The 27,519-nt window shown below is 44.6% G+C and overlaps 2 protein-coding genes across 3 annotated transcripts in view; one reads left to right on the top strand and one right to left on the bottom strand.

Moving 5' to 3' along the window:
- The window catches only part of LSP1 (lymphocyte specific protein 1), an 80,994-nt gene extending 68,275 nt beyond the window's left edge, over window positions 1–12,719 (top strand). For both annotated transcript variants that reach the window (XM_082194437.1, XM_082194438.1), the window contains exons 10-11: window positions 551–674; window positions 11,680–12,719. In XM_082194437.1, coding sequence (XP_082050563.1) covers window positions 551–649 — 99 coding nt within the window. In that variant the 3' untranslated portion in view covers window positions 650–674; window positions 11,680–12,719. The remainder of the gene's footprint in view (window positions 1–550; window positions 675–11,679) is intronic.
- PRR33 (proline rich 33) lies at window positions 2,611–26,576 on the bottom strand. The gene is made up of 2 exons (XM_082194000.1): window positions 26,242–26,576; window positions 2,611–6,840 (listed from the first exon to the last, which is right to left on the bottom strand). Exon 2 carries the CDS (start codon window positions 6,829–6,831, stop codon window positions 5,245–5,247), a length of 1,587 nt encoding a protein of 528 aa, XP_082050126.1. The 5' UTR covers window positions 6,832–6,840; window positions 26,242–26,576; the 3' UTR covers window positions 2,611–5,244.
- Window positions 26,577–27,519: the final 943 nt, after the last annotated feature.

The raw sequence follows: 27,519 nt of genomic DNA, 5'->3' as shown, positions 1-27,519 counted from the left end.
CAGGGTTTAAACTGGTGAAGAGAATCTTGGGGCCAACCTGGAACCTGCGTGGCTGCTCCTTTGGAAAGGCATTGCTTATTCATATGGCGCTATACTAAATGTTGAATTTGCTTTTAATATTGCTTCTTGCAAATTGTGGGGAAGCAGTGCCTCAGCAGCATGAAAGGGCTCTAGCAGGGAAGTACTCTGGAATAATCACCTATAAATGGAAACGTGTATGGCGTCTTTAACACCTTTGGGTCGCTAACAGTTCAAGTGCTCTTTCAGGGCTCTTACTTAACACTACTTTTTGACATGAGCTCATCCGTGGCAGGATGACCATCTGTGTACAGTTTCACTTCTCCTATAACTTGCTTTTTTACAATAAAAATCCCCTTACTCCCTCCTCGGGTGTAAAAGGAGAAGTGGAATAACTGGATCAAAGTCAGACCACTTTGAAAATACTGAAAGTTGGATAAGCACGCAAAACACTTGGAAAGCAGGTGGTGTGGGAAGAGGAGTAAGTACTTTAGCCTCTGAAGCTTCTTCCGTTTCCTCCCCTCACATTTAGCTTCCTCAGAAGCTTCCTGGCAAGAAGTACAAGTACGTGGCAACAGGGCACGGCCAATACAAAAAGGTCTTGATAGAAGATGGGGCAACTGAAAAATAGCCTGCTTTGGCACCAAAACACACAGGTAGGTACAATGGGCCACGCAACAGATTAACTACTAGTGATTTTTTCCTCAGTGCTTGAAAGACTACCTTGCATGCAATACTTTAGTAATCTTCACATAATTTACCGTTGCCATATTACAGGTGGCGAGTGAAGCAGAGCAATATGGGGGGGGTGTGTGTTGTAAGTGACCCCTTTGCACTTCAAACTCACTCGCTTTACTGGTTCTCATCCAATCTGAAACTGACTTGTGTACACACAGCTGCTTGTGTACCATTCTTAAGTGACTCTGTCTTGAGCCACAGTGACATTATCTCTTCTGCATGTAGGGAGAAGGATTTCTCTGGTAGCCGTGGAAAGCATTATGTCTCTTGGGCAGCAATGCCATGGCATTTATTTAGTCATGAAAGACAGCTCTTACTTTTTTCTCCATAGAAACACTTTATTCAATCTATATATACAAAGGTAATTAAAAAATAAAGCCTTGATTCAGGTAGCTGGGTTTTGCAGGAACTGCCTCTAGAAGGTACAGACAATGCAAAGCTGTGGAAGGAAATCTTAAAAAGGTTTCCATCGGAGTCTTGTGAAGGATTGTAGTGTGAACTATAGGCTCAGAAAAAGCCCCATAGAAAAAGCCCCACAGCCCTTACCAAATTACTTTCCCCCTTCTTGCTACATCCTACCTGACACTTCTGTTTCCAAATATGCCTGCTTCCTTTTTACTTAACACTTTTCTGTGTTCCATATTAAGACTTTACTTTTCTGTGTTCCTGATATGCCTACGTACTTTCTTGGTTCAAAATCCCCTTGCGTCTAAACTATCATTGGAAAAAGAGCATTTATAAAGACTGACTCAAACTGAACTTTGACTTTCACATCCACTTTTGAAGGGCAGCTGATACCCAAGACAGCTCACAACCTATTTATCGGTTTGCGCATTACCCTTTATGTCTTTGCGTGCATTACCCCTTACGTCTGAAAGACCTCATAATTCTCCAAAGCTTGGCTTATTTCCTGGTTCTGTAATGAAGCACACAATGCCTTCTGATCCTTCTCTTCACTCATGCATTAAAGCTCCTTTCCTTAAAGGTGGCTGTAGGGATTTTGGGTCCCACAGCTCAAAATTAAAATGCAGGAAGTTTCCACCTACGGGCCATATTGTGTTTTAAGAGCAGGGTGACTCAATATGAACACTGCTCATGTTAGTGGAGCACACTAACTGGGAAGGAAAACATACCTGTCAGCCAGATGTTGGCTCTGCAACCGGGTGAGGAGGAAAGGGCCCTTCATGCTTGTTGCAGAATCCTTACTCTTAAAGGCTGCTGAAAATAGGAGGGAGGTGACCAGAACGTAGCCAGAATCGCCAACTTTTGGCAACTGAGGCTCTTCCAAGGATCATTCACCCTGTGCAAAGGATTGAACTTTACAGCTGTTTTTGCATATGGCAGGGGAGAATTAAGCTAGCTAACCCTTTCTTCTTTTTAAAAAGAAAAAGGCAAGTGCCCTTATTCCATCACTAGTGCCATATCTTATTCACCATCCTTTTTACTCTTGGCAACATTCCCTATTGGCAACTCTTGGGCAGGCAAAGTGGAAGTGCATTTCAATCCTACTAAGAAAGACCTATTGAATCTTCCCTAAGAAGAGATTCCAGAACTTTTGCTTTTCGCCAGAGCTATCTTTCAAAGCCTTAACTGCATTATGGTGCTCAGCAATATATAAACTGTATCCAACACTTCTTATTTTTCAAAATGCAGTTGTGGAAGGGCCCATGCTATTTGTGGGTTGAAAATTCTCCTGTCTCCTAATCTACTTTTTGATTTACAGGGGAAAAGATATGGGTGCCTATATCTACATTGTGGGGCAAAGGTGTCATAAGAGGAAATAATTACGAAGCCACCTTCTTCCTCCTCCTTGTCTTCTGGCTTTAGATTGCAGCTTCTGTGGTGGCATTTAAAAAAAAAAGATGTGTTGGGGACAAGTTACACATGACTGGACTTAAATGTTTGGGCTTTTGTTTGCTGCCACTGAAAAGCAGAACATTAGATGACTGCACTCTATGATAAAGCACAAGAAACTGTACAGGAGCTACAGAACTATTAGAAATCACTATTCACTTCACACTTTTCAGAACCATTAGTGCAAAAATAAAAGCTTAAGGGTGCAACTGTGCGGCTATAAAATGACAATAAAACTCAACACCTCATCTTTTAGGCAACCATCCTAGCAAACCTGAGCTTGGAGCACCCCTGGAAGGAGCTGGGCCTTATAGTTTCCTTTACACTTAGGAGAATTCAGGCAGCTGACTCCTTTGAGCTCTCTTGCAAATTCCATCTGAAATGCTTAAATGGTTACACTTGCACTGGGAAGAACACTCTCCTTAGAGCCATAGTGTCTGCATTGGTGATGCTGCTGTGGTAAGTTTGCGATTTGCTGTGGCAGCAATGCCTCAACTGAATGGCAGTATTAAGCAGTGTGATGGGTCCTTGTGGAAACTATGGGGAATTTGTTTTGGTACATGGTACAAGTGTGGGGGTGGGTAGCATATGACCCCCCCCCCAAAGCTCTGAGGCTGCAGCACAAGGTCATCCCAAAACAGACTGCCCCAAGTATTCTGCTAGAACTGCTTTAAAATAGCAGACAAAAGCTCTAAAGCTAGCATGGGAACTGCAAAAAAGAAGCATGAGTGAGAGGAAGGAACAGCAATCTGTGCTCCTGATGATGCTCCCAGTCCAAAGGGCCACATTAGCATCCTAGGGTCCAGAACTGACTCTGGATCATTCCCTGCTAAAATGCTGGGGTTAAGCAAACAAAACTCCAAACCAATAACTATGTATACTCTTTCGAGCAGATACTGCATTAAGCAACTTACTTGATTCTCAGTGCAAACAATCCACTCCCAATCCATGATTGTGTGCTCATGTGAGGAAATCAGAGTGTGAATTGGGTGCTACAAGGATCCTAAAGTAGTTGGAACAAAGTGTCATGCACCCCAGTGATGGAAATTGCTGTATACCTTTTCCACATGTGTAGACATGTGGCAAATGACAGTTTGGCTGTACTTTGGGGTAGAGGAACATGGCTGTGAATTGGCCTTAAGTGCGAATCAGCAGCAGTGCACTTGGATTGTGGAGGACTTCAGCCCACCACCTTCTCAAGGTTGCTTTCAGTACTTGCATCCTGCAAATACTGTATCTGTAGCAAAAGTGACCAGAAGTGCCTTTAATGCCAGGGTGGGCATGCTTGGTTGTAGTCATGTATGAGTTGCATGACTCCCTGGCTGATTTTTGTGCTGCATCTATAGCCATATTCTCTTGGTAAATAAGTAAATGCAAAAGTGGAAGCAGCCCTAGAGTGAGCTGGTTAAGATCTATTGGTGGAAGATGTACAAAGCTAAAGTCCTTCTGTGCCCTTGCACAGTGGCCTTACTGCTAGCTTAGTAGTGCTGTCCTAGAAATAAATCATGGAAGCTGGCAGCCAATGCACTTTTACTTGCCTGGCTGCCCAGGTTTAAAAACAATACCTTTTGTCACAAATCTCCCTAACCTGGTTATCTCAAGGCAATAAGAAAACTGCGAGTGACCTTTTACAAGCTAGGCTCAGTATGACAAATGATGGCAGAGTATTTTTTTATTATTTATTCCTGTAGTATATAACATATTTTGTCTCATACTGTGCCACTTCCTAGTGGACAAGGATCTTGACATGGTCATCTTATGTCTCAGCTAACACCACAAATGGATCTATTGCAATGTATTTTGCATGGCATCACCCTTGAAGAGTGTGTAGAACCTGCAGCTGCTGTGGAATGCCCCTGCCCACTTCTGGGGCTCAGGGAAGATATTACAGACCAGTTCTGGTGGGATCTACACTGCCTGCCTGTGCACAATTCATTGTGCTGGTTTTGACCTGGGAACCTCTGAATGTCTTGGATCCTTGGGTGCCTTAAGGAGACCCTGTTTTATGAACTTGCCAGTGCCATTAGGGCACAGCAAGGGAGGCTGTTGAGATCAGTGTTTGAGAGGCTGAATCTATGAATGGGCAGAGCAGAGCAGAGCAGAGCACAATTCCAGGTGATGGAATTATGAAATGCAGTCTCTGAGGAGGGCTGCCAGGCAACATCATTTTGTGTATCAGTCCTTTGTAATCTCCAGGACTTTGGGCTCTGAATCTAGTTTGAACTCCTTGTGATGGGTTGAAGCTGTGGTTTGAGTGTATTTTGCCTAAAGACTAAACGCACATTGCTGAGTGCTGCCTTGTTATTAAGAAATGTTATACAGTTGATTCAACTGTATAAAACTGCCTTTGAGAGCCTTTAAAACGATTGGTCTTTGCTTTTAATTTGCTGTTCAACTTTAAACTGAATGCCTTATGAAAATAAGACTTGAGGGGAAAGAGGTGTTCACCTCATGTTACTTTCTCACTTACTTATGGTCACTACATGCAGGTACACAAACAGCAAACCTGTGACGGATTTTATTAATTTTCCTTTTGTGTGATTCCTCCTTTGGCAAACTCGTGTATTTATTTCAGCTCCTCCCAGCTCAGGATGCATCCTCCAAAAGAAGCCTTGAAGGGGAATGCAGATTCATTCATTGCTTCCCTTCAAGTTGCCACCCCGATGCAGCCCTGTTGAAACTCATCAGTGCTTCGGGCGGCTGGCCTTGGATTCGGCGCACCTCAAACAGGGTAGTGATCTTTGTCATGGGTTTGGAAGCCAGCTCTTTCAGCTTCCGGGCGTCAAAGCGCGGCCTGTGGAGGAGAAGGGGCAGACGCCGCCGGAATGAGAACGTTCCTTCTCTCCTGACTTCCTTTTCCTCTGCTGCCTGCTTCTTCTCTTTGCTGACGGTCATCTGATACAAGATGGCATCCCACATCTTGACAGCTCTGGACTTGGTTGCTCTCTGACCAGGGCCCTCTTGAGAGGCTTCTGTTGCCTTCTTTTCTCCCACCTGCTCAGGCTTGGCTGGCTCGGCCTCTGAGACCGGAAACTGGGGCTCCTCCGACTCCACGACCAGGTGCTTTTTGAGGCGAGACCAGCCGCTAAGTTTGCTTCTGGGAGGGACTGGTGGCTTAGGCTTTGGTAGGGGGCCTGCAGTGCTTGGAGAAACCGCAGGTGCCTGTGGCAACACAGTCTGCTTGTCAGCCCTGTTTTCTGGCAAGATAGCAGGGGTGTCAACAGCTGGTGGAGCAGATGTAACTACCTCTGGCATGGTGGGCTTCTGAGGGGCGCTGGGACTTGGCTGCCTCTGGGCCTCGCCTTGTGGTTCAAGGCCTCTGTTGCTTCCTGGAGTCACAGGCCTTGTGAACTGAGGAGTTGGGGATGTGACCACTATGTGCTGTCTGGGGACATGCAGTATTGCAGTTTTCACTGTCCTGATGGGAGGCTCAGGGACTGGAGTCATCTCTAGTCTAGGACTAATTGGCCTGGTTTGGCTTGCAAAGGGCATGGCTGGCGTCTGGCTTGGTGGCGGGTGCGAGTGATTTGTCTGCAAATGGGTAGGTGTGGTGGGCCTCTTGGGAGACCCTGCTGACTGTTCCAACACGGGGGTCTTTGCCTGCGGTGCCTGCATGCTGTGAATGTAGGCGTGTGTTTCGGTAACATGGGTGACTGCCGCTGGGGTCTCCACCACCACAGGTGTGGGGGAAACGGGGTGCTCAGGGAAAATGAACACAGAATGTGTGGCACTCGAAGAGGGCAAGTGTGTGTGTGTGTCTCCTCTGGGTTGCCACAAAGGCTCAGGGGTGCTCTGTCTGTGAAATGGCGACGGGGAGGGCGAGATGGCGAGTTTGAGATGCTCCGAAATGCTCCTCTGCTCTGCAGCAGTGAACGTGAACGGTTTTCCTTTAGGGAAGGGAGACGAGACGTGGTGGGTGACAGGCTTGATGGAAAAGCGGGGCGGGAGGTTGATGGTGATGTGCGCTGTGGTTTCTGTAGGCTTCCGCGGGGAAGAGCGGTCATTGTGCTCCAAGTCTGGGCTGGCTTCACTCACAGGGGAGAGGCTGGTCCGGAATGATGCGGCTTGCTGTGCTGATAACGTTGCTTTCTTCTTGGCTGCTTTTTTCAAGAGTCTCTGTAATTTAAGATTGTCCATTCCAGGCTTTGGTAGAATAGGAGGGGGTGGAGCCTGTGAGTGAAGGGAGGCCGGCTCGTGGGGTGGCGTCACAGTTATCAGCATCTTGACCCCCTGAAACAAAAAGTGGGTATTTTTCAGTTGATGATATAAACTTCCTGACTGTTCATTATGATTTTACTCCATGAATATGCAAATGAGTCTTTACTAATGTATGTAGGGAAGACCAAAACATATTCATTAGCCAAGTACTTAAGACTACCAACAGCTTAAAAATCCTGAAGAAACTGGATGAGAACAATTCTGCTCCACCTATTCCCGCTTTGGATAATTAAACTGGAACAATGTTGAGACTGGGTCATGTTTTATCACACCAGCGAGCCATCCTAGATCAAACACCCCAGCTAGAACTTCCGAACTGGTTCATGACACCTGAGAGAACTTGGCTCACACCATCCATCAACTGAAGTGATGCATGTACAAGGCAGGCCATTAAGTATCTGTATGGATTTCAACAATCTCCTTGATCCCTTTTACTTGTTAGCTTGTGTGAAGGAGGTCTGCATGCAGAAAGGGGTCATGCTGCTGACCCCATTCCTGAGGTCTTGCACCTTCCTTGCCCTGATCTTTTTAATACTTTTTAAGCCATCCTCCCACTTTATATTTGAATGGGGCAGATTTGGGTCAAAAGATGCTGGCTTGCTACTGTCTTATATAGCCTTTATTTGATCTATAATAACAACATTGATTCCTGACGTGATCCTTTGCATGCTGGCTCCCCCAACTTTGCTACGCTATGAACAGCGAGTCAGCTAAAGGTGAGCTGTGCAACATGAGAGCTTAAGAAGGCTGATGTACAAGCTGCAGGTTCCAGCAATAGATGGTGTTGAGTATCGCTCGTAAAAGTTCACTGGGGCTATCGGGTCCTCCGTGCTTCTCCTTGGTGATTCGTGTGCTTATTTCAGCTGCTGTGGTGTGCTAGCCAAAACACATTGCTCAGCTGATAGCAGGTCCTCCGGGAGCTGGAAAGCATCTACTGAGATGGAAAAGCCCTCTTTGCTTATCCTGAGCCTTTGATATGGAGAACAGATGTTTCCACTTCAGGGTACACAAGTGGCTCAAGCAGCATTTTGCCTAGGTTGCAGTTTGTCTTTCAGCACAAGCTAATTTCTCCTCTGGAAGGCTGACTTTTTTCCTCTCTTACCAAAGGGGCCTAGAAAACACTGTCTGCAGAACCGTGTCTCCAAGTGTCATTTTAAGGGTGATTTGCACTTGGAATCTAGGGACTGGGAGCTGACTGAAAACATAGCTCTGGTGAATACTTGTACAGCAAACTACCAGTTGGTGGAGCTCACCTTTAACCCAAATGGCAGCACAATATATTTATATTGCACAAATTGCCACATATGTGCATAGGGCTGAAACTCCCAAATGCAGATTTTGGGTTTTCTTGTGGGTCAACATGATTACCCTTAGTTTTTTCTTTTTCAAAAGTTGTTCTTGCATGTTCTGAGGAGTGTGAATTGCTGCTTCTGTAACACTCAAAGAGGTATGTGCCACATTTCTATCTCCTTGTGCCTCCAGGGCAGGGCCTGCATCAATCACCCTGAAGGAGAGGCATGAGCTCACTTTTTCAAAACAGAAACCTGGTGAAAACAGAAACCATGGTTGATTTGTGCTTCCTCTTTCTCAGGATGCTCAAAATCTTCATCCAAATCCACAAGAAGCAATAAAATGTAGAACCCGTTAATCTCTTCTGACCATGATATGGAACAGGAGGAAACATAGCGTATTATGCTAGAGCAGACATGGGCAGACTTCAGGCCTGTGGGATCAGCTTGTGGGTTGTTTTTTCCTAGGACCTACCCCTCCCTCATGCCCACTGCAAAATTGTAGTTTGGGAGCAATGGCAATTGCCTACTGCAATTCGAATACACACTCTTGAACCAAGTAGACTGCCAGAGAGGGCAAATGGTCAGAATGGCACAATGATGACAGACCACTCCAACTCTGCCTTCTCACCACTCAGATATTGCCTGCTGCTATACAGAGAATCTCAGTGGACAAAGCAGAGAGAGACTAAGCCTCTCAGATTCATCCAACTAGGTCTCTGTAACACAAATCAGGTCAGCATCCTCATCCAGGATCAAGTCCTGGGTAACTTGTTTTGTCACGCACCTACCTGGATTTTTAAAGATGGAGAAGGGACAAATGTTGGACTGTAGGCCCACTTTGGTATATTAATAGGTAACTGCATATACACCAAATGCTATCTCCAAAAATAATTTGAAAGGATATGAGGTCACCTTTAAATGCCTTTTTTGCTTCTTACAAGTCAGTAATAACATAGGAAGTTGGCTTCTCTTCACCTTTATTCCAAATAATAATCCTTACCAGTGCTTTTTTTCTAGAAAAATGTTTAGGGGGCACTCTCATTTTCCTACTCATATTGAAATACTGCCCCTCAATGAGGCCAAACAATGTTCACAAAATGTTTAGGGGTATGCGTACCCCCAGAAAAAAAGCACTGATCCTTACACTTGCTGACAGGAAGCAAAAACTGGTGGAATGTATTTGCAGGAGAGTTTTTTCAAGGGCACCAATATTTAAAACCTTGGCTGTTCTTCCCCACTCCCCAAGCATGGTGGTTTTATTTGTATCCGGATATCTTCCAATCTATAAAATCCTTATTGTGATTGCTCTGAGAATGTGTTTACATTTTCCACTTCTAACCATGCCAAAACCTTTTCCAGCTCCAAATTTTTGCTTAATATCATTTTTCATGTTTGGAGCCAGGGATGTTAGAAGCTCTCGTTAACCTTTCTTTGGGATCATGTGACGTACTTAGAAATCTGGTGTGGCCCACCGCTCTCTTCTCCCCTGCCCGCACCTCAGTTCACACATGGCTGAACAATAAGTGCAGGCACCCAGTGGCATTTTGTGTGGTCTTACTGAACAGTCATTTTTATAACTGATCGTGACTGTGCAGCTGAGTAACTTTTCAAGGACCTCTGATAGTTTGGGACACTTGCAAGTCGAATCTTAACTAAAGCAAGAGAAGCGTGAAAAGGCCAGGGATTAACAAGCATTTCCTTTAAGATGGTGCCAAATCACTTTGCTTCTTGCGGGACCTCTACTGTTCTCTGGTGTGTCACTTTATATTTAAGCCTTCAATCAACTGTATACCTCTAGCTTCAGCAGAACAGAATAGCTTCCAAGATGGAAAAGTAATTTGCAATCCCCGAGTCGAATATAGAACCAGCTGTTCAGCTTGGAGAGAAGAGTGAGATGTGAGGAAACTTGATACTTGTTCCACAGTTGCTGAACTGCTAAGGTAAAACTGTAGTCCCTCTACTTTTGCAAGGGCTATTATTATGCTTGACCAAGTCTTCTTCATTTTCTCTTGGCTCAAAGAAGAATGGCAGAGCTTGACTGACCGGCATGCACTGGTACCAGTATGGCTTGCTGAAAAATGCACATGATCTCTCTCCCAGGCACAAGAGGTTTTAGACCTCGGTTCAAAGTGCTTCATTCTGCATCACTGTTATAGCTACAAAAGAAGGAGGGGTGTGCTGGTGTTAATCATCCTATAGTTTAGTAGAGTAGAGTACTTGTAATAGTGAGATTCCAGATGGATGCTGTTTTGGGGTGGCATTCAGTCACACACTGGCAAATTCAAGTTGTGCAATTAAAATTTTGCTGGAACTTTTTGCACAGCAAAGCCATTTCCCCCTAGAACTGGACTTCCTGCAATCAGGAAAGAGTTGGGAAAATGCACTCGAAAGTCTGGAATAACATTTGCTTGACACAACATAGCTAACGTCTCTGCAAACAAACTGTAATGAATGCTCAATAAACAGGTATTCTGGAAGTAACCTCAGTGCCGTAGTTCCTTTTTATTTTTTTGTTTTGTGCCAGAAGATGTGCGCTTCCTTTCTTAGATGAACCAGTCCTACCTGGTCACTGACGGATGTCTCAACACACACAAAGTCTCCATGCCTACTTGATTACAGAAAACCAATCTCACCAATACTGTTTTGGGCAATGGAAAAGAAGTTAAAATGGGAGACTGTAAAATTGCCTAAACTGGCTGTGAGACTGGACTCCAGCCGTGACTTTGGGACTCTCCAGCAGGGAGACCTTGCTTCAGGCAGGGACCAGACACTGCTGGCATCTGTGTGGGCAGAAAATAGCTGTTGCGAGGCTCCACCTGTGTGTTGCTTGTGGGTGGTAAGAGGCAAGAATAGACATTGGTAGTAAAGAGCAGGGAGCACCCAGCATGGATTCTCAGCCGTGCAAGAGATGACTTGGCTGCACACCATATCCTATCCATAAGCTGCCTCTGGTCCCCCAGGCCAACAAAGTGACTGTGAATTTGCTTTAAGCTCTAAAAGCCGGTTTGCTTCCAATGCATCTTGCTTCAGGCTTAACTACGAAAGGTAAAAATAGCTGTGTTGGCACCACACCTTTGCCTCTTTGCTCCCCCTCACTTGACAATGCATTCCCCAACCATCTATAGGCAATGTGATGGCTCTTTCCTAGTGTGAAGATTTCTTGGACGCAAACACCTGATGTTCATTGTCTGCTGTGGCCACATTCTCGGAGCGAGGGCTGCAGGGGCAGTGCCCTCTGGGGTCAGGAGAGTGCACATGTGTGTTGCTGCAAGAAGTGCTTACCTGCAGCATAAACTTCCTTTACTACAGGAGTGAGGGTGGGGAACTGTGGTCCTCTAGATGCTGTCTGACTACAACTCCCATCATCCCTGACCATTGACCATGATGGCTGGGGCTAGGGTTGCCATATTTCAAAGAGAAAAATTCCTGACACCTGCAAGCCTAGCTGGGGAAGATGGTACTTGGGAATCCAACAGAGTCACCGGACAGCGGTTCTGGGGACATTTTTCTACCTACAGCTGCATGATGCCATTTTGTGGTTTTTCTTTCTTTTTTACAGGTTGGCTTGCTCCATGATTGATGGAAACCTGAGGCAATACTTCTATGCAGTGCTGATGTTCCCCCTGCTAAAAAAGGAACGGTGTTCAAAGGATGACTTCACTTCCCAGCTCAAATCCAGCAGCCTGCTTCAAACCCAGCTACTGATTTCTTCACAAATGGGAGCTTCTCTCCAAGTTTGACTTCATTTAGACTTGGACACAGCATCAACTCAAGTGGCAATAATCTAGTTGTTTTTAAAAAGCTATCTCTAGATCGGCTTTTCATTCTTTTTTTTTTTGAAAATTAGCTTGCGTGCTGTTCTGTACCCTAATTTCTTAATTTAGTAAAAAGAGAGGTTTGCCTACTTCTCCTGGCCAAGCCTAGGGCCTATCTTAATAACCAAGGAGGAACGTTTAATTTTCCTTAACTACTTTTGAGTTGTGAGCAAGAAAGTGAAAGCAGTAGGAAAACTTAGGAGTTTATGGCTGAGTCTAAGGATCTTTCTACCACCTAAGCCTTCAAAATGACAAGGCATACCAGTGTCTCACCTCTTGACTAACATGGATGCTTTTGATGATACAGGATGCAATCTTGAGCATGAATTGGTGCCCAGTGCACCTTGGAGGCCTCTTCCCCCTCACACCTGAACCATTCCTGCCTTGAAGGGAGCATGGTGGTGCTTCTGGCAAAGTTACCAGATTGGTGTATCGGTTGGGATGAAGGCCAGCTCCCAGAAGACAGCCAAATGGGTTTTCAGAGGACCCATGGCTGCTAGTACTTTGCAAGGAGTGCCTGACTTGGTGCAAAGAGTGCCACACCTTGCCGTATAAATGCATCTCTTAACTTGCCAACTTCAAACACTTTTTGCCTCTCCCTCATTATACAAAAAAGGGGGAGGGCACAATATCCTGCTTCTAGCCTCCCAAGACTAGCAACTCAAGGGCTTAGACAATGTTATACATATCCCCACCCCACCTCCTCTGTTGCTTCTACGTGGTACCATTCTGTGTGACCTGGACTTGTTTTTGTAAGCCTTTAATAAAAATTCTGAGAAACAAAGGTTTGGCTCTTGTAGTGTCACTTAGCCCCAAAGCCTTTGGCTCTGTTTGTCTAAACTGGAAGTGACACTAAGCAAGAACTTTTAACAACGGTATTCTCCAAATTGCTAGAGAGCAGAGTGGGAGCAAGAAAAGATGGTGCACCATGAGGATAATGAATTTTTGCAGCCCTTTCAACTATAGAAGGGTTCATGAGGTGATGCAGCCTCATGTTCAGCAGGTGTGCCCCCATCTATGTGCATGGCATGCATGAGAAGGGCTTGACTTGCAGTGAAGGCTGGTGCCCATTGGGGCCCGTAGGTTAGAATATGGGGAGGTCAACAGTAGATGGACCTAGAGCCAATGATGGACCCTGTGGTGGACCCAATGGTGAAGAACAACAGTAGGTGAACCCAGATGGATTGGCAGAGCTAACTAATTATGCTTTGGTCCCATTCCCCTCCCTGCTGAATTCTACAAAGGCAACACTGAGATTAAGGTGGAGGAGGCTGATAGGCAGTGTCACCAACTGGACTGGTTGTCAGTAAGGAGGCAGGCAATGAAGACAGCCTGAGCTTGGTGGGACAGTGGCCCATTTGCTCTACTGCGCCAATCTCCACTATATCTTTGTGTGCCAGCATGTTGTGGGGAGCTCCTTGTGCTGCATGGAACAACTCTATGTGCATGGAGCCCTTTCTGATGTCCACCAATGTGCAGATGGGCAGGTTAACCCATTAGTGAAATGGAGTAGGGCAGCTTGACCGCCAGACCACTTTGAGTTCTGGACTCCTGTATTTCACAGCTGGTTGTAGGCACCAGCCTGGCGCCTTCTCTACATTTCTTGATGCTGTGCATGACTTGGAGCTAGTTTTAAATCAATATAGCTTCGTTAACGTTGCCACATTAAACCTTAACACGTTTATTTGAAGATAAATCCCATTGTTTTATAAATAAAGGATGTCTTACACATTGGACAGCAACAAACCCAAGCTTGCTATGGGCGTGGAGTGCGCACATAACTAGAGGCTGCAGCCTTCCCTAGCACTGAGTGCATCTGTGTAAAAATCTCCCACCTGTATTCTGTTCCATTTCATATTTTAGGCGAATGCAAGCTTAAGCATACAACTAAAAAATGGAATGTGTGAAGAAATTGTCTGGTATTTCTAGGACTGCAACAGTCCTAAATATTTAGATTGCTGGAGAATGTGACTTGTAGAACTGAAGGCCAAAAGAGTATATAAAATGGCAACAGGAAGACCAGGAAGACTTGATTTAGGGCCAGTATTCTTTGTCCTGTAATGATGTACAATGCTAGTCATGCTTGGAATAGACCTCCTGAAATCAATGTGACATGCCAGAGGTTTAACAGGTTTCAGTGGGTCTACTTTGTATATGAATAACATTGGCTACCACCCACAGTATATTTTAGGTGATTACTTCATGGGCAGTATTCAGCTGACTTTTACTTAGAGTAGGCACCTTGAAATTAATAGTTAGATTTATTAATTTCAGTGGGCCTGCTCTGAATGAAACTTAGTTGACTGCTGACCAATGTATGTGATACAGTGGTACCTCAGGTTAAATACTTAATTCGTTCCGGACGTCTGTTCTTAACCTGAAGCACCACTTTAGCTAATGGGGCCTCCTGCTGCCGCGCCACCAGGGCACGATTTCTGTTCTCATCCTGAAGCAAAGTTCTTAACCCAAGGTACTATTTCTGGGTTAGCGGAGTCTGTAACCTGAAGCGTATGTAACCCAAGGTACCACTGTATATTGCTTAGGGATGGATTCAGCTAATGAGTCCTGCTGGTGGAAGCTTGTGTGAGGACTTCCACTAGCACAATGGGGCTTCCACCTCACCTCCCACTGGGCTCTGGCAGGACTGGGAGAGCCCCCAGAACAGCTTGCAGGGGGAGGAGAGGGTGGATTGTTCTGTCTGGCAAGCAGAAATGCTTGCGCTGAGGGAATGGTCGCCATAGCGCTACGTTAAATTCCTTCCTTGGTGTGCATTTTCAGCACTCCATTAACATCAGTGTCTTAAACCTGAAACCTCTCTTCCAATTCCAGAATTTTACTGACTTAATTTCTCAGCTATGCAACAAACAGTGTCTAACTGTAAAACTATTCCCCTCATTAAAATTCTGCCTGCTGAAGTAAACGGATGAGATTTTCCTCTCTCCCTCCATAATTCATAGGCAATAAACGTTTTGTGGGTTTCTCCAATCCTAGAAAATATTCAAACATATCAGTGATGATCCCAGGAGAAAAACTGGCCAGTTAACAGGACAGCAATATCTCTGTTATCCCACTGGTGATCTGTCCCTCTGTAAGTGCCTCAGTTGGGAACTCCAGATGATCAAAGACTCCACATTTTAAGAAACTGAATGAGATAAGTCATTAAATCTGTTTCACATTTGGATATCCTGAGTGGTTTTCTAATGCATCTGGACAAAATAGCCTGATTTGCATATCCTGGCAAGCTGCCTTATGGCTGACTTGGGACAGTGTGAATGTGTGGGCTCCTGGATGCCTTGCTCTTCTCTGGTCTTTTAAAATTCCACACAGAGCAAAGTCAAGGTGTTGTCTGAACCTGGGCTCATAGTTGAACACACTTCTTCCTACCTGTGAATTGTAACCAAGGTCTCTTCTTGGCTATAGCTCATGGGCCGTGATAAAGAGAGTTTAATCATGAGTCTATGAGTTCAGAAATGTGCTAAACTAAACCTTGGGTTTATCCACACTTACGGCAACAAATGGCAATTTGGGGGTTTCATGCATTGCCGTTAGCTCTGATTCAGTGGTAAAGAATGGGCTTTCATGGGGAAAGCCCTGGAGCAAAAAAGAGAATGCTTCGACACAGAGGTCGACTATGCCTGAAAAGCGTGAAGGAAAGGTAAGAGTCCTTACTGTGTGGAACACTGGCTCAGGCTACAACGACAGTTTAAAACTCACTAATACTTCACGGGTGGCGTGGGTGGCGCTGTGGGTTAAACCACAGAGCTTAGTACTTTCTGATCAGAAGGTTGGTGGTTTGAATCCTCGCGACGGGGTGAGCTCCTGTTGCTCGGTCCCTCTCCTGCCAACCTAGCAGTTCGAAAGCACGTCAAAGTGCAAGTAGATAAATAGGTACCGCTCCGGCGGGAAGGTAAACGGCATTTCTGTGCACTGCTCTGGTTCGCCAGAAACAGCTTAGTCACGCTGGCCACATGACCTGGAAGCTGTCTGTGGAAAATGCCAGCTCCCTCGGCCAGTAAAGCAAGATGAGCGCCGCAACCCCAGAGTCGGCCACAACTGGACCTAATGGTCAGGGGTCCCTTTACCTTTTTAATACTTCACTTCTATTCACATGGCTGCTTAACAGTGAGTTGCATTACTGATATGGCATTTGCTTTCTCCCATGCTAGGAAGAAAACTGGCAGCTGCCCTCCATGCCAGAGGTTCTCATACGCTGGTTTTCAGAAAGCTGATAGAACAGGAGACAATATCTATACTTGGCTCAGTGCTCATTTCTCTCTTCCAGACCCCACCCCTTCTCCCTGCAAAAAGGATTGTTTTTCCCAGGGCTGGATTTATAAAAACAGGCCAACAGATCAGGTCTAGGGCTCATGTTTTTCACAATATGGTGCTGTGTAGTCTATTATGTTTTCCTAGAAATTGATCAACTAAAGGGACACAGAGAGAGAGAGAGAGAGAGAGAGAGAGAGAGAGAGACAGAGAGATATTCATGTGTGGGCCATTAGGCTGGGCCCAGGAATACACATCAATTAACATACAAGAACATAGGCGCCGACTCCATGGGGCCTGAGGGGGCCCGAGCCCCCTCAAAAATTCATTTGGGGGGGCTCTGCCCCCCCAATAATCTCGGGCGCCCCTCCAGCAGAGCGCCGCCGCCGTCCCCCGCCTCCTCCCCACCTGCTCCCTCGCCAACCAGCCAGCCACGCGCCCTAGCCGGAGAGCCCCAGCCGTCCCCGTCGCGCAATCGGCTGGATCTCCCTTCAGCAGGCCGTGCTCACAACTCGGCCCAGGGACCCCCCAGCAGCGGATCTCCGGCCCAGCTGAAGAATCCGGCAACAAGCCCCCTCCTCCCCAATCGCTCCGGCTCCGCCGAAATACTTTAAAACTCACTAATTTTCATCTAAAATTTAGAAAACTTCCCGGGGCAGGACCCCGGTATGGGCCCCCCCAATATTTTTTATATGTTGGCGCCCCTGTACAAGAATAATACAATAAAGCAGCTGCAATACATTTTTAACTGCCTATGAATTGCTCTTAGGTACACTGATAGGAATATGCAGGCAATTTATTTTTTAAAAAAGGGTTTTTTTAAAAAATAATAATTCAACGTTCATACTTCTAAACAAAAGGATTTAGCAGAAGACAAAAAGTACAGAGGAATCATGCTCCACTGTGCAAACATGAAAGACTCTAATCCTGGGGAGGGGAACCTCTGGCCTTCCACATGTTAATGAACTATGACACTCATCAGCCCCAGCAAGCAGAGTTCAGTAACATGGGGGGGGGGGGAGGTCAAAGGTTCCTCGCCCCTGCTCTGTTCTGGTGTTGTACCACGACACCACAAGAAGGGCACCCACAGATGACCTCAGTGATCAGGCAGGTATATAGGGAATAAGATGATCCCTTTGATATCTTGGTCCCAAGTTGTTTAGGACTGGCCACCCCTCAACTACTACAACAACCCAAGATTAAGCCAGCAAATGAAAGGAACTTCAAACCACCACCTCAGTCTTCCAACAATTAATGGACAGCCCTCTGCCTCTCCTCCAACTTCCTTTGCCCCTCACCCTGGCAGTTTTCCTCCCCGCCACCTGCAACATGGGAGACAAACCACCTGGACTCCGCTATACATTTTAAGTGTGTTTTAAGCGCAATATACAATGTGACATTAGATGGCAATGGTGAGCCTTATGGAAAATTCAATGTATTTTTTAAAATACCCTTTAAAAAGCATTTTCAGAACCTTTTTTTTTTTATGTGTGTGTAGATTCCACCCTGGTTGCACACTGTCTCTCCATGCAAATCTCTCTCTCTGGATGCTGTTTCCCTGCTTCTCCTTCTCCATCCCTCCCCTCTCCTCCTAAGGTCTTCAGAGATTCGGAGTAGGGAAATAAAGACTTCCTTAGTTAAGCTTCTTAACCTCAAAAGGCTGTGTCAATGGCAAGACTTTAGTGGCCTACAGAAAGTGACATCAAATTGACAAAAATAAGCCACACTGAAGTTCAGCCCAGTAACATTAGGTGTGAAACAGAGCCCCCATCTTCCTTACGCTTTAAAGGCCAGGCAGGTGACAGAGGAAAACAAAGGAACAGAACAGCTGCAAATTTCCTTAGTGGTAGCTGGGGAAACTGAATGCCATAATCCTGTTGGCCAAAAGGGGCACATTCAGTTTCTCTATAGGACCAATATTTGAAGTACATTTTCATGAAAACTATGGAATAGTGAGAGCTAATGTGCTTTGTTTTTCGGTATTTACTGAGTAACTGTTTGCAACACTGAATTCTGATATTGAGGAGATTACATGCTATTTCTAGGAGGGAAAAGATCCAGGTGACTGGCACTTCTATAAAAACCCATCTCCATTAACACATGGAAAGTTCCATGACCTAATTATAGCATGGGGATACTATTTGGGAATTCAGGTTGCTTCGACAGTAGAGCTCTTTAGTGCTGCTGAAGTAGTGTTTTTCGAAAACGAGCTAGAAGTGGAATTAAAATGGTGATTCCGTACCATTAATGGTGCTATATTATTCAGCAACACCACCCTCATGGCCAAGAAATATTCATAATGCTTATGCAGCTGTAAGTCCCAGGCAGCGAAAATCCCCTGTAATGTTAATTAGCAGCTTCCTCCTTGCAGCTTCTATCCCTTTTTGCTGCCTGTTGAGGGTTCAGCCGCTCTACTGAGGGATAACCTCTTAATTGCACCTCAGATGAGAGGAAACCCTGAGTGTGCCCCTTCCAGTTGCTCAAAGTTTCACCTTACTAATTTCAGCCTTGCTTGGCTGGTAACAGGGAAAGGAAGGAAATAGGAGAGAGGTTCGTATCCCCACTGTATTGCTAGTTCCTTGTCACCAAGCTCTGATGATGGGGATGAGCCTGGCTGGTCCCTTCCAGTTTTCAGGCAGGAAAAGAAGTTCAGTCATGTTTGTGCAAGACTCATAAAGTTGCATTCTTGTTCTAAGTTCTTATGGTGGCAACATCTACCATACAAGCCCTGTTCAGGGAAGTTTCTACTATTTAATGCTGTGCTGTTTTTAACACTTGATTGGGAGCCGCCCAGAGTGGCTGGGGAAACTCAGCCAGATGGGCGGGGTATAAATAATAAATTATTATTATTATTTATTATTATTATTATTATTATTATTATTATTATTATTCAGATAGGAAAAACAGGAAGCTGCTGAAATGGGTGTATGCACACACTGACCCATGTGTTTATAGTAGGTTGCACCTGTGGTCCAGATCCTATCACCCATGGTGAAAGGGTGATTTCATTTCCCATAAGCCTGCATCCTTTGCATCCCCTATTGAGCATTATGAGAACTAAAAAAGAGAGGGCAGCAGTTTGGAGAGCTGCATTGATGCTTGCCAGGAACAGTGCAGATAAATTTCCAATGTGTTCCAGAAAGGATGCTTGAAGATTCACATGGCAAGAAGTTTTGGCCTCTTCTGACCTAGTCTGAGTGCCATCAACCTCCGTATCTTATTACTAGTCCCTTAGCTCTCCTGTCTATCTAGTTATTCTAGGGCATGTGAAATATGGATCTAAAAATAAGGTACAGTTGAGGAATATGAGGGCCAACGGTAAGGGAGGATGGTTCCCAGTCTCAGTGATAGGAAGTGACAACAAACATAGAGTTAATGACAATACAGGGCTTGGTAACTGGTGAAGATAAGGCTCAAAAGGTGGAAGAAATCATCGAGTTCTTTCCCACAAAATTTAATTTAGTAGAACAGGTTCTGCTGCAATTCCAAAATGAGTTTGGGATTCCAGTTGTCCACTTCTAATGATGAACTTATCAGAATCCAGTAAGGTCCAGAAGATGGATCCAGTTGCTGAAATTGCATCTCCTCTATGACAGTACAATCTAAGATTTTTACATATCAGCAAAGCCTCCCTGCCGTTGACAGAACCCAAACGTGTTCCGGCAAACCACAGCAAACAAAAACACATTTGTTATGGGCAGCCCTTCAAACCTGAAGGTTATAGTTATATCTAGTCTTCACCAGCATCTCTATTAAGGCTCTGAATAACTGGCCTGAGGGTTTGGGTAGAATCACACCTTGAATGATTTTGCATCAGTAAAAGAAATGTCATTAAGTAACAATGCTATCCTAGCCATATCTACTCAGAAGTTCAAGGGGGTTTACTCTCATATAACTCTGTAGGACTTCCACGCAAATGGAAGCCTGCTAATTACACCTATTGCAATCTTGCATCACAGTGAACTCAGACAGAGTTGCTCTTCTGTTTTCCCAGATTACAGTCCTAACTAGTGAAGGTTATATTTCTAGCAGGTGGTTCTTTGGGGTATGTCTGAACCTACACTCATGTTTCTTCTCACTTCCTTATTCCCTTGCTGCCTTGGAATAAATCCCCACACGATTCTTGTACTTATGTGCTTCCTCCCACTTGCATTGCAGGTCTCAGATACACACACCTATTAGACTATTAGATTGTGGATTTGCACAACTGCATGTTGATGCTAAAACATCTGATGCAGCGTGTACCAGAAAAGCAGGGAATTTAAAGATAGCTTTGTGAAAAAGCCAAATATTCAGATTCTTCTAGCATTTGAAATCACCAAGGTGTATTGATGAAGACAGAGGTGCATTCAGTGAAATAACATTGGAGGTTCTGAAGGGTCAAACTAGATGTGGCATGGGAGACATGTAAGGAGAATATTCTGGGGCTGTTATTTTGCTAGAGTTAGAGAAGGGGTGCTCTGGGAGATGGTGTTTAACCTTTTCCCCCTCTTCCCTTTCCCATGACCTAATTCTTTCCTAGTTGCTTTCAGGAGATGGCAATTTAGATTGCAAGGAAGATAAGGGTTAAAAGGCCACTCTCAGAGTGCTCTTTCCCTGATCTTGAAAGCAGATAAGCTATATGAGGCTGCTAATGTGTGTGAGTGAGAGAGGACTAGCATAGCTCAGCCTATCAAGAGCCTAATCATGGATAGTTCATATCACATAAAGGGCTCATCCACACTTATCTTTTGCCCCAGCTTTCTAGGCACATGTCTGGCCTTTAAAACCACACGTACGAACACTTTTCTTCTTCTTTTTGCCCTGGTGCTTTCTCTGTGGAAACCCACTCTTTAATGCTGAATCAACCCATGCTTGCCAGGGATTGCTGTTGGCTCCAAATCAGCGGTAAAGAACAGGTTTTCACAGGGAAAGTGCTGCTTTAAAGCACAGGCCTGTGCCTAGAAACACAGCACAAAAGGAAGCCTGGAGGAGCCCCTAGTTTAGTCAGAAAACAAGAGACAGTACAACCGGCAGCGTGCAGAAAAAGCATGTGCCAATTCTCAACAGAAAACTTGGAAACAATCTGCAACCACAAATCACACGATCCAGCATGGACCCCTTTTCAACAGCACATTTTGGTAAGACAAGTGAAAACAATTCATGTGGACACACATTTGATTAAAACAGTATAAGAGTTTAGATGTGCTTATTAAAAAACCAAAACAAGTAGCATCCTTCTACCTGTTGCATTGTGGGGAAGCACTGAAATAGCATTCCTCTAGTTGGGCCATCATTACGTAAATACTGTGCCCTTGAAAGTTTCACAATGCATTAGCACCTAGAGACAAAAAGGCCTTTTTTTCTCCCATTATGTTCATGACACAACCTTAGCCTATCAAGGATGACTGGTGTGCTCACTTTCAGGTGACCTTGGTGGTAACCGTTTGAGGTTGCTGCCAAAACAATGGCTGGCCCTTGTTGAGGCCAGCAGGGGGAAATAGGATTTGCTCTGGATAAGGGAGTAAGTGGGGAAAGAAGCACTTGATCACGCAAGTTTATTTCTCATCCCTCAGCTATACTTTAAAGTGCCCCATCGTTACAGCTGCACTGAGGCATAGTTTCATACTAAAAGGGTTTAGTATGTAGAACTCGTATTTCCCTTTTATATGCATTTTTGCAAGCACTATTCACAAAAATAGCATTTTAAGCCACACGTGCCCTAAAATATGGTCCTAAGTACACATTTTTGGTTGGAGAATTGCATGCAAAATTCAAGGAAGTGTGAATTTTCAAGAATAGCTGCTTTGGGCTGTGTATATTTTGAAGAAGTGCAAATTAGGTAGGATTGCATTCAAATGCAATCTAAGCAAATTTCTTCCCCATCTCTAGGTGGGAGTTTCGAGTCAAAGCAAGGTTTGTAGGTCAGTTGTTGATCTTAACTGAAAATTAAATTGCAAAAAGATAACAACAACAAAACCGCAAATATGTTGTTGCTACTTTGTAACATGCAAGAAGAATTATAGCTATGTTTTGTCAGCAGGGGTCAAACATATGCACAGCTCACGGAAAACATAATTTGTGCACGCAGAACATTATTATTAATAATAATTATTATTGCTGTGGATGAAATTATTACCTGCCCTTCACCAGCAAATCCCAGGGTGGGTTACAACAATTTAAAATTCAGCATGAAAAACAGTTAAATCAGTTTATGGACACAAGAATAGGGTAGGCCCTGACAGCACTAATTTCAGGTGTCAAAGTCCAAGGTAAAGAGCTGGTGCTTAGGTCATGAGCATAAAGGGAAAAGAACTCATTCAAGGTAAAAGGTACGGAGCAGAAAGATGAGCTAGACAAAGCAAAGTGATGCTGAAGCAGAGAGAATGTCTACATCTGCTCCTCAAGAGTGAACAGCTATTAAGATCAAGGAGAAGGACTGTAGTAGCTGTTATGCAGGTTGCGAAAACAAACCCAGAAGGTGTACCTGACCCAGTGATATTTTATGAATTAGATTGGAAGAAATTTAAAGACTACTTGCAGAAATACTGTAAAATTAATGAATGTTAAAATGATGTTGGAATGGAAAATAAGTGGTATTGGCAAAAAGACTATTAAGAATATGCAAATATGGATTGACAATGGTTGAAAATACATAGTTATAATAGGTTAAGATACTGTGTAAAGATAAATGATAGAGGGTAAGGATTTGCTGAAAGGAATTTTAAATGGGAATACAAAAGGGGAGGTGTGAGGAAGTCAGGAATCAAGTAAATGAACTATAAGATACGAAATACTGATTTTTCTTCTTTTTTAAACTGATTTTTATTTTTTGTGTGTTTTGTTTTTGGTATTTTTGTACCCTTCTTTCTTTTTTCTACTATGGCTATTCTTTGTTTTTATCTTTTATGTTTCAATTTTGTAAACTTTTATTGTCTTTAAAATTCTAATAAATATTATATATATAAAAAGATATTTTATGAATTAGGACAGTGATGCATGCATACAATTCACATGGGTCATGGATCAGGCATCCAGCAGGTGAGCCAGTTACTACAGCTGGTTTTATGAGGGATCTGAAGTGTGCACACCATGAAACATGATAGGAATCTCGCTCGCACTGTTGGTCTTTCTAGCCCAGAGCTGCCTTCTCCAAGTGACAGCAGCTTTTTAGGCAGAGGTCTTTCCTAGCTCTGCTGCCTGAGGTCAGTTACCTGGAAGAGATGGTAGGGACTGAAACAGGACCCCTCTCCATGCAAGCATGTGCTGTGCTGGTAGCTACTGGCTCTTTGCTATGTAGGCAATCCTCCTCCCGGATGAATCTGCTTGGGAATTCAAGTCTGCTGTGCAGTCTCAGGTTCTGTCCAGCCTTCACCAGTCCGGTGCCCTCCAGATGTTTTAGACTACAATGGGATGAGAGTTGTGGTACAAACATCTGGAAGGTGTCAGGATGATGAAGGCTTTCACATGTTTATGCAAACTGCATAGAGATCAGGTAGGTTGCCAGGAGAGCTGCACAGTTGTGCTTCCCAGATTGTGGAACATCTTGCCTAGAAGGGTTTGCCTGTCCCTGTTCACCTTCTGGCAGTCAGCATAGATGAGACTGAGCTGGATGGACTCAGTAAAAGGCAGCTTCTTATCTCCCTGTGTTGGGCCAGTATTAAAAAAGGAAAGAGAATTTCCGGATGCCAAGATCCAAATTCGGGGTAAGTACTCTTTGGTGAGAAAACCCCAGCAAAATGTTTAAAATCACAAGATATGTAGCAAAGCAAAGCATGGAAATAAAAGCCACTATACCTTTAAAAGGGCCCTCCCAAGTTCCAAGACCAAGTTCCAAGACAAGTAAAAATGGTTTACTTACAAACTCTCCAAAGGTCATACTCATGTGCTTTGCCATACCGCATTCAGAAAAAGTTGCACAGGTAGAAAAACTTAACTTAGTTCCTAGATTATTGGTTCCTAGATTATTTCAGCAAACGTTTTTTCAAACTGCTGCTTTGTATTGTTTTACTTTTGGTTTTATTCACCTGGGAGTAAGTCCCGTTGCACTCAACAGAGCTTACTTCCAAGTAGACTTGCCTAGGATTGCTCCACAAGGGTCCACGTAAACTAGAGATGGGGAAGCAGGTGGCTTCCAGATGTTGTGGGACAACTTCTCTCATCACTCCCAACCACTGGCCTTGCTGGCTGGGGCTGATGAGAACAGGAATCCAATAAAATCTGGACGGTCACAGGTTCCCCATCTTGGAGCTAAATGGAGGTACAGCATTTTATACAAAATATTTTATATGAGTCATTTTTTTGCAGAGTCACTAGATGCAATACTGTGAAAGTGCAAGGATGCAAATGTTCATAGGGCAGGCTTAAACAGTGCTTGGGGTCTAGAGACCCCAATTAAAAATAAATGATTTGGAATTAGGCAGAGGCTGGAAGACAAGAATACAAAACATCAAGCCAACTCTTTGTAAAGATTGATTATAGAGATCTCAGTGCTGCCTGTGGTTGTTTTGCCATAAACAGAATATCTGAGCCGAATCAAGACATGGGAATGGATGGCACAAAACAAGAGAGGAATGGAATGCAATGAAGGAGCACAATGCCCACAAATGGTGTGAGTAGCATAATTTGTACTAAGAAACTAGGCACCAAATAAGAGCTTGTTATGGCAGACAATAAATGTGACAGTCTGCATGGTGCCATAGGACTCTCAGGCTGTGTGTGTATTGCTAGTTTAAAACACAGCTAGGTTGGGGTTTTTTTTCTCCATTCGGACCTAAACTGGTTTGGGGGGAAAGTATCAAAATCAAAAGAAATTACAGAAGAGATACAGGATAGCTTATGGGTAGATACTCTGTTATTTGTACATTGCTTCCCAAACCACCACCACCAGCACTGGATACAGGGCAAAAGGGAGTGTGTACACAGCCTTAGGTGTTAATGCTACAAAAGACTCACTGTGCAATCCTATACATGCCAACTTTTGAGCCCCACTGAGTCCATTGGGGCTTGCTTCCGGGTAAGTGGGTATAGGGCTGCAAATCAACATGTCCAGCAACACCGCAATCCCTCTGGTAATCATCAAAAGATCCCGAATACCCCAATGAACAGTTTCAGTCGTAACCTTCAGCAGCAAAAATAAACGCTACTGCAGCAGTAGTACTGCTTGTGATGCAGATCTTTCTGGAGTGAGCTTGCTGGGGTGGGGTGGGGGAGAAAAATGACAAGAAAAACGGAAAAGGTTGCATCTGAAGCCAAACTAACAAATTCATCAAATTTCTCAAGACACTAATTCATGTACGCTTAGGAAGGAGGTGACATGATACTGTACTTGCAACCTAAGTTTAAATATTTTGTCCTTTCCCCATAATCTTCTTTACTTTTCTTTCTTTCTTTATTGCAGACTGCTGTCCAAATAAGAAACCAGCTGATCTATCTGGAAAGGGGCCTCTCACAAGCCAGCTAGCTGGGTATAAGTTTCTCCTGTACGCATAACTGCCAATGCACAGACCTCATCTCTCCAGCAAATCCCTTGTACAGTACGGTGTTATATCAGCTCCAAAGGCTGCCTAGAGTAGGCAGCGAGATCGGCGTTGTTGGGGATGCCATCTCTTTTCCTTTCAAACGCTGCAGGGCGCCTTGTGCAGCTTGTGTTTTTAAAAGCAGTCAACAGCAACAACAACAGCCTTATTCACGTCCTGATTCCTGCCTGACTTTCCATTGCTTTGGAAAGTGACCGTGGTAAACAAAGCAGTTTCTCAAACAAGGGGGTTGGGGAAAAGCGTGGCAAACGCGTTCCTGCATGCAGAGAAATAGACATAATAGCAAGGTGCGTATTTGCACTCGACAGAGCCGTGTTTCAAACCAAATCGAAACACTAAATCGGTTCTTCAATGCATGCGCCTCCCACCTCCTTTCAAACCCAGAATGTGAAGAAAAATGAAATCTCTAGTCTAAGTGAGCAGAATTTGCTCCCTTGGGCGTTCATTCATTCCAAAGGGGAGGGATTCTGTAATAAAGACGAGCAAATCGGGGGAGGGACCGGGGTGGCGGATGGCTTTTACCTGTTGAATGTTGCTGAATGGTTAAAGGCTGCAGCTTGTTGCTCTCAGCTCCGCGTGTTTAAAAACCGGTCTCTGCATCCTTGCCTGGACTCTTCCCTTCCAAGGGAGGGGGAGAGACTGATGCTCCCTGCCCAAAATAAAACATGCCCCGCTACAGCTCCAGACCTAAAGGTCTCCTCTGTGTCTCAGAGGCTGCTAAAGCACAGAAACTCTGCTGAGGGGTCTCTGTGTTTGTGTGTGTGTCGACCCCTCTGGATGGCATAGGGTTACACAGCAAAGGAGCCGTGCCAAAGTGGTCTATCTTGGAGAAGAGGCGGGGGTGGTGCTGGTGATGGAACAGACAAGGCAACGGAGAAGGCGTTACTGTATATCCCTTTGCGCGTGGAAACAGGGTTTGCAACTGAATGGTTGCGCTCTGCCCCCTACTGGCAAAACGGAGCAGCTGCGTTCTCGTCCAAAAAACGTCCAAATGCGCCTGCAAAATATTTGGTATGTACTTCTCTTGCTGATCTAAATCAAGGGGCTTCTTCCCTCGCCTCCCCGCCCCTCCTCCCTGAGTCTCGAATTCGTGCTCCAGGCAGAACCCAGATTCTCATATTTATCTCGGGGAGAAATAAACACATTATTTGTTTGAGACTCCCTCCCAGGCCTGTCCTTTAAAATTCTACTTCTTGCAACCAAGGAAGCGTGAAATGCTTGTCAAGAAGTCATTTCCCATCCTGCATTTACAGCGCTTTGGGCTGACCACGGTTACTGCACACCTCTTAATATCAGAGGGTTTGCATATTTTAAAGAAGTCTCCCTTCTTCCAAGCAATCAAGGGCAACATGAGGATATTCGTGCTTTTCACTGTGATTCCAGTGTGGTGGGACTGGCATATGGGAAACCAGGGTTCGAATCTCCATTCTGTGAGGTCAGGGTGCCCGGCCTAATCCAGCAGGCTTTTCTCATGTTCTCAGTCTGGAAGCTCCCTGGGTCACTGTCTCTCAGCCTAACCTGCCCCCACAGGGTTGTTGTGTGGATAAAATGAGGAAGGGCGGAGGGGGGGGGAAGAAGCATGTATGCTGCCTTGTGTTCCTTGATGGAATATGGGATACAGACGTCATTCATTTTTTTAGAATTCTATTTTATATAATATTTTGAAAGGAAGCTGGCGAGTAAAACAGTGAAGTGACCAACTGCCACTGGCCACTAACAGGTCTTTGTGGCTATAAAATCAATAAAACATCTCAAACATGAAATGTGATCATTTGACAGTATGTCCAGAGCATCAGTTAG

The sequence above is a fragment of the Podarcis vaucheri genome (genome assembly GCF_965113315.1).
Source record: "Podarcis vaucheri genome assembly, chromosome: 1".
Taxonomy (NCBI): domain Eukaryota; kingdom Metazoa; phylum Chordata; class Lepidosauria; order Squamata; family Lacertidae; genus Podarcis; species Podarcis vaucheri.
The sequence above is the reverse complement of the archived record's forward strand: the minus strand, read 5'-3'. Positions and strand labels throughout refer to the sequence as shown.